General features: G+C 43.2%; 1 protein-coding gene across 3 annotated transcripts in view; it reads left to right on the top strand.

Annotated features, from left to right (window-relative positions):
• sgip1a (SH3GL interacting endocytic adaptor 1a) overlaps positions 1-18,566 on the top strand; it is an 84,748-nt gene that overhangs the window by 8,276 nt on the left and 57,906 nt on the right. For all 3 annotated transcript variants that reach the window (XM_083767329.1, XM_083767328.1, XM_083767327.1), the window contains exons 2-3: positions 3,529-3,684; positions 8,562-8,606. In XM_083767329.1, the coding sequence (XP_083623455.1) occupies positions 3,642-3,684; positions 8,562-8,606 (88 nt within the window). In that variant the 5' untranslated portion in view covers positions 3,529-3,641. The remainder of the gene's footprint in view (positions 1-3,528; positions 3,685-8,561; positions 8,607-18,566) is intronic.

Below are 18,566 nucleotides of genomic sequence, written 5' to 3'. Positions count from 1 at the left end.
TCCAGAGCACCCTCCCCCCTTTCGCTTTTAGCCCCACTAGTGAGAATGTGGGGGTCTGTGAATGGCAATATCAGTCAATTCAAACTACTTTTTACTGGTTGATGTAAGGAGCAGTAAAGCCTCTAGTCCTAGGGGACTTTTATTTTAATCAATATGATATCCTGGTCAGTATTATAAAAAAATAGCTGATCTACAAGCTCACAACACGTTGCAAATGTCTTCGCCTATAATGACATCCCCAAAATAGGGATGCCAGGGTTGCATCTTTTCACATGTCGTTCTATCCTACTGTATAAATTGGCTATAGGAATGCTGGCCTGCTGCCTGGCCAACCACAGCCACGTCACTCTGACAGAGCCCGCCCCCTGCAGGTGATAGATTTGTGCAAATGGTGGTCCGAAAGTGGGCCAGATGTACGTCAGATGTACAATGATGTCACGCACCGAAAATAGCCTGTTCTTAGGCTATTTTCACCATCAAATTACGCATAAGGCTAGGTTAGAGAGAGCGGTTGAGATGGGAGTACAGTACATGGAGATACAGGAACTACTGTAACTGGGTGAACACTGACTGACTGACTGACTGTGCTCATAATATAACTGCCTTATACTGTATATATTATATGGGCCAAACAAGCTATGGAATTTGGTGAAAATAGTACGTGTAGATGTATAAGCTCACAATGTGTCACATTGCAATGTGTTTTGAGCTTGTAGATTGCTTGCTATTTTCACCAAGATATCAAGATTAGTTGTCTTCTTTTATAAATGTACTTGACGTTCATTTGACATAAACAGGTCTAGGTTGTCTATGGTTGGATCTGGAGGTTGGGTTGGAGGTTGGGTTCTAGATTGAGGACATGATAGATATGAAAAACTATGAAGTTTGATTTACATAAAGCACTGTTTTAGTGCATTATTCCTAAATGGAAACACCTCAAAATGCGAATAAGTCAGCTATATTGGAAACACTTGCGGAAGCGGTTTTTAAATAGAACGCATTGAACTCTCATATCGCTTTTGAACAGTTAAAGAAAAGAAAAACCCCGATGGGGAGTCAGTGGAGTGAACGGAGGGTGGGTGTGATGTTTATACATTACGCATTTCTCATTCAGGGTCCTACAGTAGGTGCGCTGTTTTTGAAGCCCGTCTGTCTGCAGGTTCTTGCTCAGGCTCAGCTCTCCCCCGGTGAGTAGACTAGTAGTGCATTCATCATTGAAGTTAGATCGGTGAATATATTTCTCCAAAACACCTCGGAACGGATGATGGGAGACTAGTAGTCAACAATAGAAGCGACATCAACATGACCAAAATCTAAATTCACGGTCATCACGTCTATTCATAAAAGTCGAAGGGGTCCCTGTGCTTGAATGAAACCTATTGCCTTTGTCAAGTCAACACACAGCCTGATTGAAAGGCAGCCTCTGGACAGCATAGACTAGAGGACTTGCCCAACCAGGCAGTCCGTGTTTAGTATTCTTGTATAGCCTAAAAGAACGTAAACCCAAAAATCTGACCCGTCTGAAGTGAGTGGTACTGTACTGTACTGTACTGTACTGTACTGTACTGTACTGTACTGTACTGTACTGTACTGTACTGTACTGTACAAGCCCTCCTCCCTGGCCTGTCTGTGTCTGTGTTAGGCTGTGCAACAGTGACACTTGGTGGTGAACTAACGCTATAATATAATTTTCGTGCTGGACCAGTCTAACTTCTGAAAAATGTCGGCGAAAAAACAAGAAAAACAACAAAGATAGCCTACATTGGAAGCGCTTCACCCCCTATGCATGCAAATTTAAGTTAGTAGCGAACCACAGCAAGCCACCTTTGTTTTAAATGGTCCCCCATTAGCATGTCGGTAAAGCCGTATAATATCGTTTTGCCTCTGTGTGACAGGCCTAAACATTCTCCCCTTCCTCCACACACACAGGAACAGTTTTGATGTGGGTTTTAACATATACATTTGGAAATATTCAAGGTCGGTATCGGCCAATCGTGAGGAAAAACAATCGGGATCGGTCCCGAAAACCCTGATCGGAAGCGGATCACCTTTTATTAGCTTGTTCTTGTCCTATTTTCCAGTTATTACTTTGCTGTGGGAATGTTTTTGCACAACAACGCTGTAACCGTAGCCTTCCATAGTTAATAGTTCTTTATCAACCCTAGACATGATTCTGGCACAGAGTAGAAAGAAGAGGGGGTAGAGGGGGAGTGAGAGGAAAAGCAGAAGAAAGGGATAGGGATGTGCCCAGAGAAAGCGTTGCATTAAATTCGACAGCAGGTGGCGCCAACAGCACATGCCATTGTTGTGTTCTCCTCTCTCCTCTCACACAGACATGATTCTTCATACCATGTTATCTAGGTCTTTTTTTTTTTGATTGATTGAAATATTTATTAACAGTTTGTAGAATTTACAGTACATTTCAAGCACAAACTCAATACAAAGACTGTCAACTGTGAGTGGACGACCCAATTAAGCATTACACTTGTTTACAACAGGGTCCACATTGTTCAATTCATCAAAACATTTAAAGACATACACCCATTTAGAGACATACAAATAGACATTTCTATGTAGCTAAAGAACAGAACAGGAATTCATCATATGGGAAGCAAAAAAGGGAAAATATACAAGCACTGGGAAAATATACAATATACAATATACAGTGAGGGAAATGGGGTGGGGGGGTGGGGGGGATTCAGATTTTACAGAGGCCAGTTTCGAATTGCAGCCGTCCGTAGGTGCCCTTTGAGAGCGGTTTTGAAGGAGTCAAGGGATTCACATGTCTTAATGACTGTTGGTAGGGCGTTCCACATTTTGGTGGCATAGGAGCGAAAAGAATTTAGTCCCTTGTTTGTGCCGAATCTGGGTTGTACATGGTTTGTTGCACTCCCTCTGGTGTTGTGGGTGTGGACTTCGTTTACATTAAGGAAGTATTTAGACAGGTACATGGGTATCTTGGTGGTGTATCGAATCTTGTGGACCAGACCCATTGCAAGATGCTGTACTCTGTCGACGACCCTAAGCCATCCCAGCCTGTCAAAGTGGGCAGGGGTGAGGTGGGTTCGGGGGTGAGGCCAAGTAGGAGCCTGACCAGTTTGTTTTGGGAGGTCTGGAGCCTTGTTTTAAGGGCCTTTGAGGTGCTGTGGTACCAAGAGGTGGATGCATAGTCAAAGAAACCTTGTACGAGGGCTCCTGTTAACTTTGAGTTCTGTGATTTTATTTACTGTTTAGCTCTCTGTTCTTTTTTTTTATCCAATGTTTTAGAATAGAAAAACTGAAATGCTCTGTTCCATTTTCAGTTGTGTGTGATTTTGTACTGCAGTAAAGTGAATGTAAGCCTGGTCACTGTCCCACCTAGAGCAGACTCCACCTTTACCATTCTGCACCGTCACATCTGTGCCTCTGCCTGTGTGTGCTTGTGCATTGGGTACAGGCGAAAAGGGTCTGTCTCTGTGTGTCCCCTTAGCATCAGGCACAGCTCGCTGTTACTCCTCCTGATCCAGGCCTCTCTTATTGCCCCAACAGACTGCCTGTCTCTTTCATCCATCCATCCGGCCATCCAGCTGTCTATTCATCCCTCCATCAGGCTGGGGGTTGGGGGGGGATGGATGGTTGGGGTTCCATGGAGAAAGCTGTAAATGGCTGAGGAGCTGTGCACCGGCTGGTTTCGTATTATTGCAGGTAAGAGCAACAGCTTTTGTCTAATGCATTATGTCTGTGCCTGTCCTGAGTTTTGTGTGATTGACTGTGTACAGTACATGTGTCCTACAGTACATCATCTCCTTGAGGTCATATTACTGTATATTGTGGGGCTCTATGTGCTGGTTGCAAACCATGAACTCCTGTAATGCAGTCAAATGCTAAATGTCTAAATGTTTTCAGCAGTGTCTGCTTCGTCTCTCTACCTCCATCTACCTCACCCGGTCCCTACCCTTCCTCACCTCATCTGCTGACCTTTTTATTTAATACTTTCTGTATTTTTAAAACAAATTACAAATGGAGAGGGCACCGTCTTGTGTCTTTAAACTAAAGTTATATTATTTTGCATTACGAAGGTTTCAAATACAATTCTCACACTTGTGTATCTACCTGACTATATCCAGCTCCATATCTAGGTCAGTTTGCACACACACAGCACCGTCGTTAGCGCCCGGTCTGGTAGTAGCAGAGTCACGTGTGCTGTGCTGTATTATAACCAGAAGATAGTTGTGAGTAGGGCAACAAAACATCAGCTACAGCTCTGCACAAACACACACACACACACACACACACACACACACACACACACACACACACACACACACACACACACACACACACACACACACACACACACACACACACATCGAAATGAATGTTTGATAATAAGCAGTGATTATTAATTTGAATCAGCTGTTTGGATAGATATCTTGTAGGGAAAGTGAATGACTGACAACAGGAAGTGATCTCCATAATTTACACACAACATTTTCCCCCTCTTTGTTGTGTCGCCCAGGTGGGTGTGGATATATGCCTAAGCCCTAACCTTTAACCTCACAAAAACTATGCCTAAACCTAACCTCAAAACCACTCCTACCTGGGCGAAACACTGGGAAAAGAGAGTCTGTTAGTAATATTCCTAGGAAACTTCAAGGTAGATGGAATGGAGGTAAGGTCACTGCCGTCATTTTCGCTATCATGCAATTCCATTCCAGACGGCAGATTCGTCGCACCATGGGAGCCAAACTACACCCGGATGTTTGGTGGAATGCATTGGAGTCAGTCAGAGCCCAGTGACACCATTTCTGAATGACTGAAACCTTTTGTAAAGTAATCGCTTCTGGAAAATAACAGAAGACATATTATTGTCTGCTGTGTTGCTTTTCGATGTATACACTGTGTAATTTTGTAGAGATATCTAAAGAGCACAAAGTACATTTCTGAACGTATCAAGTACCAAGAGACTGTCCACCGTTTCCTGTCTGGTAGCCAAATCTTGCGATACCTCCGAGACAGAAACTGCTGCTGTTTAGATCCTCAAATTAAATGATGTACTTGTAATGATGTTCTTTTATATTCCTGAACCGATTATATGACACAGGTTTCAATGGTTCATAAATAATGTTTGTTATGAGGTGGTCCAGCTGTCTCGGTTCACTGCCATGTATTCATGGAACTTCTGGTGCGAGATTTGCAACCCATGAAAGTGTCATGGCGTGACCATGATCATTCCTTCTCTAAGCTTCCTTGGGAAACTTGTGGATTACTCTTAAGCATTTTCTAGCTCAGTGGTTCTCAAAGTGGGGTTCAGTGACCCCACACAGTGTATGTAACTATGGATCCGTGAAATTACAGTTGCAAATTGAAAGTTTGAGAACCACTGATCTGTTGAGGAAATGGCAAATGTATTTCTGACACTACATGACCAACAGAGGGCAGTACAGGAAGTGAAGCCTTCCTGTCCTGGTGATGGAAGACCAGAGCGATGAGAAGGATGGAGGGAGTTAGAAGAAGATGTGGGGGGCGGGCAGAGGCAACACAGATGATGAGGAGCAGTGACTAGGAGGAAGGATAGATGGATGGAGGTTCTGGGACCAAAAAGAGTAAAGACACTGGGAGTTGGGGATGATGAGAACTAAGGGAATGAGCAGGAGGAGAGAGAAGAGAGGTGGGACAAGGTCAAGTAAGGGGGAGTTGGAGAGCAGAGGCGAAAAGGGTTTGAGTGGAGGGATAGGCGATTGGGGATAAGGCTGTGGGTAGGCGGGACGGGGTATCCTGGGCTCACAGGGAGCATATGTTGGGTGTCTAAAGACAGAAGGGGGTGGGAAGGGAGGGGGGTGGAAGGAGGGAACAAGGCTGTGACAGAATGAAACACACGGTGTGTCAGTGTGGCCATGTTGATGATAGGGGGAAAAGAGGAATAGAGGATCCATGAGACAGAGCGAGGGAAGGAGGGAGGCAGTCATTGAGAGAAACCGCCTCACATGGACTCCCAGCATGACGTGGTAGAATGCACCGGGTACACGGAGGCACATGACTCACTCACACACACACAGGCAGCAACTATGGATTATTTTCTTAGTGATAATTTCATCGTATCGATAATCGATTACTTTTTTGTTTCATTGAATGGACGAACGGAAGAATGATGTTTTATGATAATCTTTTTTTTTATATTTAATAAATTGATATCTGAAATTGACTAAATCGATTAGTATGATTAACCTAGGAGTAGTCCTAGTAAGCTAATAATTTGATGGACGGGGGGGTCTCCGGTATGAGACTCAATTGACCTGCATCCTTCCCTATTTTATACTTTTATACACAGCACTGTCCATTAGTGTTGGAATAATGAAGAAACACCCCCCCCCCCCCCCAAAAGAAAAAAAAAAAAAAAAAGATTATTTCTATTAAAATGATTACCGGTATCAATTATTTGTTATCAATTACATGGAACCTTGTGTCTGAACATTCATGTTATTGAATGGAATTGATCCCAAATTAAATGTTAACCATCTGAAAACTAGTGCTACTCATTCTGGAATAATTTTGTGGTGCAACCACTTCATTAAGTAGCTTTGTGTGTGCCTGGCTGGCTGTGTCTGAGCACGAAAATAGCATTTGGTTGGTTTTCAAAACCAAGTGTCACTGTTGTGCAGCCTAACACACACGTACATATTAACTATGATTTCAGGTGTATCAGTACAGTACAGTACAGTACAGTACAGTAGAGGGACCCCCACACGGTAACTTTGTCATTTCTCAACTGTTTAGGATGCGGGGCACCTCGCTGGAATCAGCCCGGCCCCCTGGTGCGTTCCTGGGGGTCTGGATGTTCTTGGGGCCCCCACACGGAATTGCACCACTTACTTCACACGGGTGTAATTTTTGTTTAAATCAATCAATCAATTTATTTGTTCAGACTTGGGGTCCAATAAAAAAACAGACAACATAAAACAAATCATTGCTAATGTTTTCATTGTGTATGGTTGTACAGTTTAATATGGCATCATTCATTATTGGTTAGTTGAAGTTCCTAAATTGTTATTAATCATCTATGTATCAGTTTATTTAGTTAGGTAGATCTTGGGAGCTAATTGTAAGTCTACTTTAGTCTGCCTTTTAGAGCATTTTCTTTGTCTCTCTGTGTCTCTGTCTGTCTCTCTGTCTGTCTCTCTCTCTTTGTTTCTCATGCCCTTTGTCTTAGTTCCATTAGTGGTCATTCCTGGGCCTCTAGCTTCAGTCCGTGTATCATTCACACACTCATGCACGCACTAGCACACCTACTTCCCATCTCTGGAGGCAGGCTGTTATTTCCCCTCCATGCTTATTGGCTGCAGCTGTGGTCTGCGTTGCCATGACGTCACGCTGATCAATCGTTATCCCTGTGAAGAGAGAGAGGGAGAGAGAAGCCTGATATAGTACAGCAAGGGCGGGAAGCAGCCAGGGAAACAAGCCAGCTACTATAATATATTACTAAATTGTGCTGAAGTACAGTACTCAAGTAAATGTATTTAGTTACTTTCCACCACTGCCTGTAAGGGTGTATTCATTCAACACAAGGTGTGTGTGTGTGTGTGTGTGTGTGTGTGATTCTTCACACAACATGGGTTGTGTGACGTGTGACGCAGTCACACCTGCTCAATGTTCTTTCTATGGGCAAACCATTAACGTTGGCAGTGGAACACTGCTTTTGCAGAAGGTAGGGTAGAGTGTGTGTGTGTGTCTGTTTTCTGCAATATGTTCTCTGCAATTGTACTGTGAGTTAAAGTGTACGTGTTAAGTAATTTGAACATGCCTGTGTATGCATTTTTGAGTGTGATAATTGTGTGCATCACTGCATGCATAGTGTACAATACTGTAGGAAATGAGAGAGAGAGGCTGTAGTGTCAGGAGATGCAGGCTATACGCCATGTGACTCAACACAGAGCCTCAGGGATTGGCTGAGCCCAGCTGTGACCTCAGCAAACTGGTCCCTCCCTATTTGCCCCCTCCTCCCTCTCTTTCTCCCTAGCTCTGTCTCTCTATCTCTCTCTATCTCTCTCTCTCTCTCTCTCCCCGCCTCCCACCCTCTCTACCACCCCCCATATATTTTTTTTCCCTCTCCAAATAGCCTTTTTCCCCTCCTCTCAGCATCCTCGGCTGAGTGTGTAGGGTAGAGCTGCTGCAGTAGCAGCATCATCCATGGCTTAAGCCACTGCTCTGATCGGCAGCCAGCTCGGCCAGGCCCCCCCCTCCTCCTCCTCCTCTCTCTCTCTCTCTCTCTCTCTCTCTCTCTCTGGGCTAGTTGACAGGCGACGTCTGAGGGTGTCGAAGGCTTGCTGTTAGCTGGGGCGTTAGCCATACACACACACGCACGCACGTACGCACACGCACGCACGCACGCACTCTCACACACACACACACACACACACACACACACACACACACACACACACACACACACACACACACACACACACATGGCTGCTCCACTGTGATCTATTCCACTGTATCTGAGAGGTATCTGTCTGGTAAACGGGGGCTTCTGTTCTCTCTACCCCCGCCTCCTCCCACCCCACCACCTACTTTCCTTCCAGGCTCCGTGGAGATAGAGGAATGCAAATCTGCAACCATGATGGAAGGTAAGACAGCATTTTAATTTATTCTCATTCTCCTTTGTTTGATCTTTTTAATTCAAGGTAATCCTCCCATACACTGTTCTCCATCGACAGTATGGTGTCTCATGCCCTGGCAAGTGTCTGTGTGTGTGTGCGTGTGTGTGTGCGTGCGTGCGTGCATGCGCGCACTTCAGCTTCAAATGTCATAAGCTGCCCTGCTATTTTGAGTGCACACATTCCGGTGACTTGCATGTCATTCTGAGGGAAGGGCACGGGCAGAGTGTCTGTAGCATTGAAGCACAATGGCCAAGCTAATCGAACCGTGTGTGTGCATGTGTGTATGCGTGTGATTGTGTGCCTGTGTGAGTGTTTTTTTCTTCCCCTCTCCCCGCCCCTCTTCCCGTCGTAAAGGATTATTTGGATTTATTGTGCAGAACGGCTTATGTGCCCAGCTGGCTCACTTGTATAAATTGTCTTTGTGTGTGGTGTTTACGGATACACATACAAACACACACTGCATTATATCTGTTTGCGCTACAAGGCCATTCTCGCCAGCAATAACGGTCACGTTTGTGACGTGTGTATATCGATCTGAGTGACTTGCCACTGCCGGGTGCATGGAGAACAAGCACAAAAAAGGAATTCATGGATGCTTGATGTCCCTTTAATTGATGACATCATGACGGCAGGCCAGATCGTAGAGGGATGACTCCATATTTCTGCAGCTGGCAAACGAAAGACTCCCTCCATTCATATCACCCCTATCTCTGTTTAATCTGCCATCTTGTTCTCGCACAGTTGCTGTGTGTTTGACCCTAAGAGCCTTGTTGTTTTGAGTCTGCCACTGTGTTAATCAGGCATTGTTTAAAGACACTGCCAAATAACAATGGGCTATGTTGCTTTCTGTTAGAATTGGATCCAGTGTGACAGATCCATGTTTGGGAAGCGTAACATAAAGGACATATTTTATGGAAAATAAATGGTGTTCCTCAGACAAACATGTCAATCTACTGTGCACATCTTCATATAAATGCTGTGCTGTATGTCATAGCGCTCATGCTTATTTCATGTGAGTGTTCGCTCTGAGCTAGATGATCTAGGCTGTGAAAGTATAATGAGTTGCTGTTGCATGAGTAATGGTATCATTCAGGCCTATTTATCCCACTGTGTTTGGTAAATGAACTCGATGTCTGTGTGTGTGTGTGTGTGTGTGTGTGTGTTCGTCCGTCCATATCTGTCTGTTTTGAGACGGGGACAGTCCTTCCAACAGCTCATTCCCTTTGGCTCTTAACCCACTTTACACTGAATACAAAATAATGTTGAGAAAGAGTTACTCCTGGTGGCAGTCGTGGGCTGGTATCTACATATAACTAATTGTCATCAATCCTCAGTGGTCATTTTAGAATAATTTGCGTTGTCTAATAGTTTTTAGACGGTGTGATCTCTATCGAATTATTAACGGTAGGTTTTTGATGAAGACACGTCGTTTAGCATCATTGGCCAGACATTCGTTGATGTTGACTATGGTGAATCTATCCAGACTGAAGTAGCTTCATCATTGACTTAAAGGAGGTCTTGTGTCTGGATAGGCCGTGTTTGTGTTGTTACCATAAAGATCTATTGTAAACAAGGACTCATTCATTGTTTGTCAGGAAGCACCAGCACCCTTTTTATCAGTCGCATCATGTTTAATGTTCCATGCTGGATCTCACAGAAACGGACCAGAGCACAGCATTGGAATAAATGGAATGTAGTCTATCTAAACGGCTGACATTCTGTACTTTAGATTAACAGCATGTTTGAAAATGTGTACTGATAAACATCAATGGCATCTGTTGACAACAATAGTACAGTGCACATGTTCTCAACAGGGTTCCTCCAGGGACCCCCAGGAATCGTTGAGGGGGTTACAGGGAATCCCCAGCTAAATGACTGATATTTAGGAACCAAATCGACGCTTACTGGTCTGTAACCCAAAGAGTGTACACATTGAACAACCGTTTAGTACACTCAGAGTTAAATTAACACTGACAATTGTACAGTGTAGAATCTACAATCTACACTGTAGATTGTGGCCCCACATCAGCGTTCGAAGCACTGCTTTGCAAACTCGTCGGTGATTATCAGGCCTGGATTGACGTTATGTCCAGTGGGCAATGGGCCGCCCAAAGAATGGGCCGCCCCCATTGCTTTAATATGTTTTTGGGCCAAATATTAGCCCTTTGACCCAGTCCAGCCCTGCTTTTCAGACGAGAATTAGAACGGTGTCTCCTAATCCTATGCTTCCATTTGGTGACAATTTGAACGTTTACAGACGCGACCAACAAACCGTGTTTTCCGTTGCTGATGATCATCCACTAGCGGCTTCCTTTGACAATGAATGGTATTTTAATTTATCTGCCTACTTCGATTGATGATAGTGTAAAACTCATTATATACAGAAATATATATATTATTATATATTGCAGAAATACCATTTAGGTTTGTCACACCAGAGATTACTTGATGCACCGTCAAGTGTCCTTTGTGTCTCCTCCATTGATACCTTTAGAGTATATATGAATAGAGACGGCACCCGGAGGAAACCCTGAGGCGAAATGGACATAGTGGCCGAATTTGGTATTGCAGCTCGAGCCAGCGCTGGTCCGTTGACTATCATTGCGCACGTTCATGTTATTGGGGCCATGACACGTGAACGAATGTTTCATACGTGAACTCGCACAAACGGCACAATGATAGTCAACGGCAGCGCGTTCACGTGTTTGGGGCAAATCCATCCCAGAATGCACTCTGTTCCTACACGGAAGGAGGAGTGAAATCGCCTCATGCGCTTTTGAGAAACTTAATGCAAGTGGATGGGAGGAGGAATCCGGTGCCGTCTCTATTCATATATATACTCTAAGATTGATACAGACAGGGGTATCTGAAGGTGGGGGGGATGAGTGTGGGAGGGGACGATGCCCGTGCGCCGGCTTTGGCGTTTAATTTATTCTTTGTTCTGTTTTTAGCCTATTCCCGGCCAAAATTCCCAGGTAGGCATGCTTTGACTAGGCAAAAATGGCTTACATATAGGGGAAACAGAGTTGTTGCTGACGTTCAAGTGGGAAAAAAATCGCCTATCTGTGAGAGTGGGGGTGTCTCGACATACTCACTGTGAATGGTGGTGACGCGCCTGGTTATAGAACACATTCACACAGGCTTCACAGTCTTAATATTGACATGCTGACTGAGCAGGTACAGACTGAGTACATGCAAGACGATGCTGTTAGGTAAATATTCCAAATATATATGGCCTGTGATTAGTGTGTTGCAATTGCATTTTGACAGCATATTGTGTTAATGTGTTTTAGTCAGTCTTTTGAAGAAAAATCCATATTAGTCACATGAAATGATTTAGTTTTAGTCGAGACGAGTCTACTAAATCAACAGTTGATTTAGTCGACTACAATGTATTTTGGCAGGCCTTGATGGCGTCATACTCATGATGGCTGATTTAAAACTTGTTGGCATGCTTAAAATAGCTGATCTACAAGCTCACAACAATGCGTCGCAGTGCGCAACATGCAACCAAACATATCATGACTTGTGTTTTAGTTCTACTGGATCTCGTCTCCACTAGTCCCTCCTTAACATATCAGTCTATTTGTTCTACTGGATCTCTTCTCCACTAGTCCCTCCTTAACATTTCAGTCTATTTGTTCTACTGGATCTCGTCTCCACTAGTCCCTTAACATTTCAGTCTATTTGTTCTACTGGATCTCTTCTCCACTAGTCCCTCCTTAACATTTCAGTCTATTTGTTCTACTGGATCTCTTCTCCACTAGTCCCTCCTTAACATTTCAGTCTATTTGTTAGCCATTAAATAGCTTAGTTATTATTAGTTTTTTATCTAGTTTTTCGTCTGTAGAAAAGGGTAGTCGACAAACATCTTTCATCATAGTTTTAGTCGACGAAATCAACACCGGCTGTGATAGTCACAGATGCTGAGTTGATGTCTGGGCTCCTCGCTCATACAATGTCTGTTGTCACAGTAACTGATTAACGTTGTTGATTTATTTGTTTGATCTACTCATGTTTTTTTTAGGTTAACGTCTAGCAAATGTTTTGTGCTATGATAATTAAAAGTCATGCTGAATACTTTTACATTTGTTCCACAACCACATGAACCGAACGTCCCTATCCTGGGCCTTTTCTTTGACAAAAATAGCAGATCGAGAAGCTCAAAATGCAAGCTTATAAATCATCTATTTTCAGCTAAGAGATTTGGTTTAAAGAGAAAAAGAAGGGGACCAAGACAAGTATAGACCCCAGGGGGACTCCAATCAAGTGTTTAAAGTCTATTTTATACTTTTGGAAGTTTAAGGAACACTTTTATGATGTCACGATATTACAATATAAAGTCCAACATTCCAGACAATGTCTACATTGTCTAGTCTCGTATCACAACGTCGATAATATTGATATATTGCCCAGTCTGTTTGTTTTTGTTATGTTTTTTTTGGGGGGGGGGGGGGGGTGGCTTTTTCTGAGCCGTTTTGGACAGATAGTAGTGTTGAGAATATACAGTAAATGGAGAGAGAGAGCATTGGAGTCAGACATGAAGCAAATGGTCCTCAAAAGGAACTCACTGTCCTAACCTGTTTTTTGTTGTTTGAAATGTATTGACTCCTCTGCCTCCTCTCCTGTGTGCTGTGACTGTCCTGCATGGGCTGCATGCGTGCCACAGGCCAGGTGTTAGGTAACGGTTACGGGGAAACGCGACGATCTGTAAATAGCCTCCGCTTTCCTTAGAATGACTAGCAGAGGCTTAGTGTGGACCGTGTGAGTACTGGATTACCGTCAGGTGTTAAAATTGGACTCTAATCCTGGCACTGCTTTTTATAGCTCCGTCCCATGTTAGTCCAGCGTGGCTGCTCCTGGGTGACGGAGCTATGAAAGATGGAAGACAACTGATCTAATGTATCCAATCCATTGAGTCATTCATTGGTATTTTACAATTGAAGGAGCAATTGTCTATCAAGACACAATAACTGTACTGTATGTTTCTTGTCGTTGTTTTTAGTAGCAGATTCTCCTTGTGCATTAACTGCATTTCTGTGGTGACTGTGGGCCCTGTGTTTGTTGAGCTACTGTCATGTCACTGGAGCTTTAGTCAGCTAGCCTCCAGGAAACCACTCAGCCAGGGCCTGGGATGTCTGTTCCCATGGGAGTTTGACGTCACAGCAGGGCACGCTAGTCCACGCCTATGGTTTCAGAATGGACCATAGTTGAATTAACACTCTGGATTTAACAGTGTAGTTGGTGTAGTGGAATTTTCTGCATCCAACGTTCACAACAGATTAATCTGAGGTCACCCACGCTTGATGCTTCAGCTTTTAGAGAGGCTCTGTGCGTATACTTTTACTGTATCCCTGGTCAGGATCAACCCTACATAAACCCTGGATCTATGGTGGACTGGACTTCACTGCTCCTGTGCAATGGCATGCTTCAAGTTGGCTTGTTGTCACATACAGGCTACATACAATATACAGCATATAACATCATTGCAGGCAGAGACATTCTTGTACTCCGAAAGTGGACGTGGGGAAATTGAAATGACATAACTGTTATTTTAGTTTCCTGTCCACTTTCGCAAAGTATCGTGAACAACAATGGTATCATACTAAAATGTTCTTGCATGTCGGGTACAAAGAAAAATGTCAAGTAGTCAGTGATTTGCTCAACCCTTTGTTTCTTGGCATAAAATGTGCCTCGCCACCAAATATGTCATGGCCCGGCCCACATCCTCCTAATGAATAAGATACAGTCCAAGTTGAGACGCCACAAGGTACTTCTAAAACAATAGCAAATTAGTCAACAGGAATATTGTACAGCTGCAGACGTGTCTGCTTCTTTTTTATTTATGTTAAATGGGTTTAGTGGGCCCCAGGTTCACATCCAAGGCCATGTGAACTTTGAGTTCAAGAACAGCAATGTTATGGAGTAGTGTGACAGCAGGGCCATGCTGGCTGCAGTCATTTAATGATGTGTGTTTCCTGTAGAGCCCTTAAAGGGATAGTTCACACTTAAGTTGTATGAAATAATTGGACACAAAAAACATACTTCTGTGTGATAGAGGGGTCACAAATGAACGAAAGTTGCACTATATGGTAGAAATAGGTAAACAAATTACGCTAGTTTTGTGAATTAATTTACTTTTAATGCGTGGACCCTGTGCCTCCCACACAATGACCAGAACTACTTAATATTTCATCAAAACCAGAGCAGAACTCCCACCACGGGACTTGGGCAATCAATTAATACAGTTGCAACCACTATATTAATGGCAAGTATTTCATACAGCTTAAATTTAAAAAATCTGAACAATCCCTTTAAAGCCTGCCCTGCAGCCAATTTTACTTCCTGCTTAATTTTCTCACCAAGCTGGGTTATGGTTTCGAAAATCGTACGTCATGCCTTAGCAACGCTATAGCAACCAGGCAGACTAACTGCTTGATTCTCACAAAGGCATTGTAAAGTGCAAGCGAGGTGGAGGATTACTGTTTTCCACCTTTTGGGGCAGAGGTCATTAGACCATAATGATTTGAGGATTTGGCTCTGGAGGAATGGAGTTGACCAAAGCTGTCGCTGCTGCTCAGTCATCAAGAAGCAGAGGGACCACAAAGGAATAGTTATGAGTGTATTGTTAAATGTTCTTCCAAGGGAGACAATAATGTAAACCTTAACTATGACCAAGTGTTATGTCATGTGGGGAATATTGGTACTTTTAACCAAGTGATGTTTTAGGAGACGCTGTACGCACACGGACACCAAAATCTGGAGATCATGAATGAACTCGGAATGTTTCATGGCAGTCCATCTTCTGACATCATATATGAAAAGGGGAATTCTGGTCTAGTGCTAGAGGAAAGGTCATGGGGTCACCAATCCATACTAGTAACATCGCTTCACCAAACTTCACCAAGCCTGGTATTTGTTCTAAAACTAACCGTGTGATCCGTTTTGGGGAAAAAAAGAATCGTGGTTCCGGTGGTTGGGCTAACCTATTTAGCCCACTGTGCTATTAGGGCTAATGTCGGTCAATGTTGCCACTGGAATCAATTCATGAAAACATCAAACTGCTTAACAATGCTAAAAATATTAATAATTTAGGATTATTCTCCAGCCAGGCGACCTTCAACCCAGCCACCTGTAGAATCACATAATAATGGAATAATCAGATTATAGTGAGTGCCTTACTGTCTTCTGGCCATACCAGTTAAAACATTGTCTCATGTATTACTTTAGTTTTTGAAATGTGCATATACAGTATATGCACAATAATATTGCAGCTTTCTTACAAGCCGTTAAGTGATATGTATGCGGAAAATGAAGGTGCTTTAATTAAACACTGTAACCTGTATACAGTAGGTGTAATACCTATGTGGGTAAAATACCCATGTATCTAGTGTGAGTGTGTTTACAGACAAAGCTGCTAATGACATCAGAAGTTGTTTTGTCAAGGTGACCTGGCTGTCTGAGTCACCTGCTCATCTCTGAGACACGGATGTGTGAGCAGATCATGTGCGTGCGAACAGCGCCACACACGTCATGGTTGCCGGTTCATTGGCATGGATATGCCCTTTTTTCAATATTTTATTGATAATACACAGTAGAGAAAGACAGGAAACGGGGTCAGCGATACGGGGAGTGACACGCAGCAAAGGTTGTCGGGCTCAGGAAGCAAACTGCATTAGAGCCTATGTGGTATGCGCCTTAACCACTAGGCCAGCGGTACCCCAGTGGAGATGCGCTATAGACCCCCTACTTGTTTCCATCTACACGAAATTACCAATCGATCTACAAGTGCAGAATGCGTTGCAAGCTTATAGATATGGTATTTTTGCCAAAAGAAGGCCACAGAATAGGAACTCTTAAGGTTCATGTTGTTAATGTGCATGTGTGTGTGTGTGTGCGTGTGTGTGATGAGATACTCTGTGAAAAAAAAACAGTCCGACCTCAGAGGAAGAGCTCATTGTTGCAGACACCAGGCTGAGCTGAAGAGAATGGGTCCTTTGTGGCCGTACTTGACAATGATTTTTGACAGAGACCCAAATGAACTTTCCCACAACAAAAGCATGCAGCGACATGGAGGGAAATTCAGTCAGAATGAATCGTCAAGTTCTTGTCTGTCTTACATCTCTGTTTCCTCTATTTATGGTAGTTCATCATTCTCAGACCCTTTTCCTTGTGTAGTACACACACACACACACACACACACACACACACACACACACACACACACACACACACACACACACACACACACACACACACACACACACACACACACACACTCTCTGTTCCGGTTGTGCATATGGCAGGCTAACAGCTCTTTCCATTTCCAATTTGTTCTTTGTGTGCGCATTGTACACACACACACACACACACACACACACACACACAGCAGCCCCACAGTGGCCACACACACACGCTTATGTAATGGCACGCCTGAGATGCAGACGGAGATTAACCGACATGTTTGTGTAATCCAGTGGTAGCTGCTGGGAGAAGATGAGGGTTCCTTTACAGAGTGATGAAACCTCCTCTTCATTTTAGAAACCTGATGTGAAAATCAGGCCTGCTTTCTGGTTCGTGTCGAGTCTGGTCTTTGTGGTATAAGGCAATATTCTGTTCACATGCATTGTGTGAAACTACAGTCTACTTTCGTCAGGGTCTTTCATTGTATATTGCAACGATGTCCACACAGCTACAGTAAACAAACTAGACTTGACACGGCAAGGGAAACCTGTAGGCTATGTAGGCCATGTCTGGTTATGTCTGTGTGCTCCCCATTCTGGTGGTCTGGCATGTTTAGCACATTGACTACGATTTACGGTATTCTTGACATTACTCCCGGATGTGAAACTTGCTTGAGATAGGTAACTAGACACACTAAAGGTCACTGTGGTTAGTTATTGTCAAAGTTGTTCATGCATTTTAAAGCATGGATAGATTTGAAAAGACTAGCCGAAAAAGGTTCCCAGCCAACAGATTGATTTACGAAATACGTTACAATGTCCATGACTTATCAACTATGCAACTCTGTATTCTCTCTGTATTCCTCTGCCATTTTATATAATATAAAGTGGACTGAATAGTAATACCCTGTTGTGTTCTTTGGTTGTCTTGATTTGGAGTTTGTGTTTTGTTATTGTGTGTTTTAGTTTCTTTTTGTATTTGTCACTCTGTTTTTATTTCTGAATTTACTTCTATTTGTAAAAAACAAAAAATTAATAAACGGAACATAAAAAAAAAAAAAAAGTAATACCCTGTTGTTGCATCATGTGAACAGCAAGACATCTGCTCATTTATCAGCTAGCAGGCAGCGCAAAGACTTTAATTTATGACCTCTACCATGTTACGAGAGGCAGTCAAATGAGTATATAATAATCCGCTTGTGTGCTCTGATGCTCTCACTGCTCTCTCAGACTTCTCATGGTTTGTCAACACAGGTTTCTCTTTATCTGTATATCTCTTTCTCTCTGATAGAGTAGCAAAGATATAAACTGAGAAAGATAGCTGACATGGGGCCGGGGAGTCTCTGACTAGGAAAACACAAGCAAACACATCACAACAGGGAGTGTCTCATATTCATATACTGTAGAGATGGGGAGAGAAGGAATGATTTAGGCGAGACTGATTGTCAGAGATGGCGTGAGAACTAGTTGGGACAGGTTATGATAGCGTCTATGCCTCAGAGGGACAGTAAACAGGGGTGTTCTGTACAGAGAGGTGTTGTTAGAGGAAGTAGACAGTGGCTGCATCCCATTTGCTTTTCATATTAACACTCAGCCCTCAGATCAAATGAACATTCAATGACGTTTTAACTTCTTCATTAACATTGTATGTGGGAGTAGGGTTTGCCACAACAAATGTATACTTTATACTTTGTCATACGATGGAGTGCTACTTCGAAGATAGCTGATATACTGAACAATATCT

Source organism: Protomyctophum parallelum (genome assembly GCF_964188405.1).
Source record: "Protomyctophum parallelum genome assembly, chromosome: 6".
NCBI classification, from domain to species: domain Eukaryota; kingdom Metazoa; phylum Chordata; class Actinopteri; order Myctophiformes; family Myctophidae; genus Protomyctophum; species Protomyctophum parallelum.
Note: the sequence above shows the minus strand (reverse complement) of the source record. Positions and strands in the feature narration are given on the sequence as shown.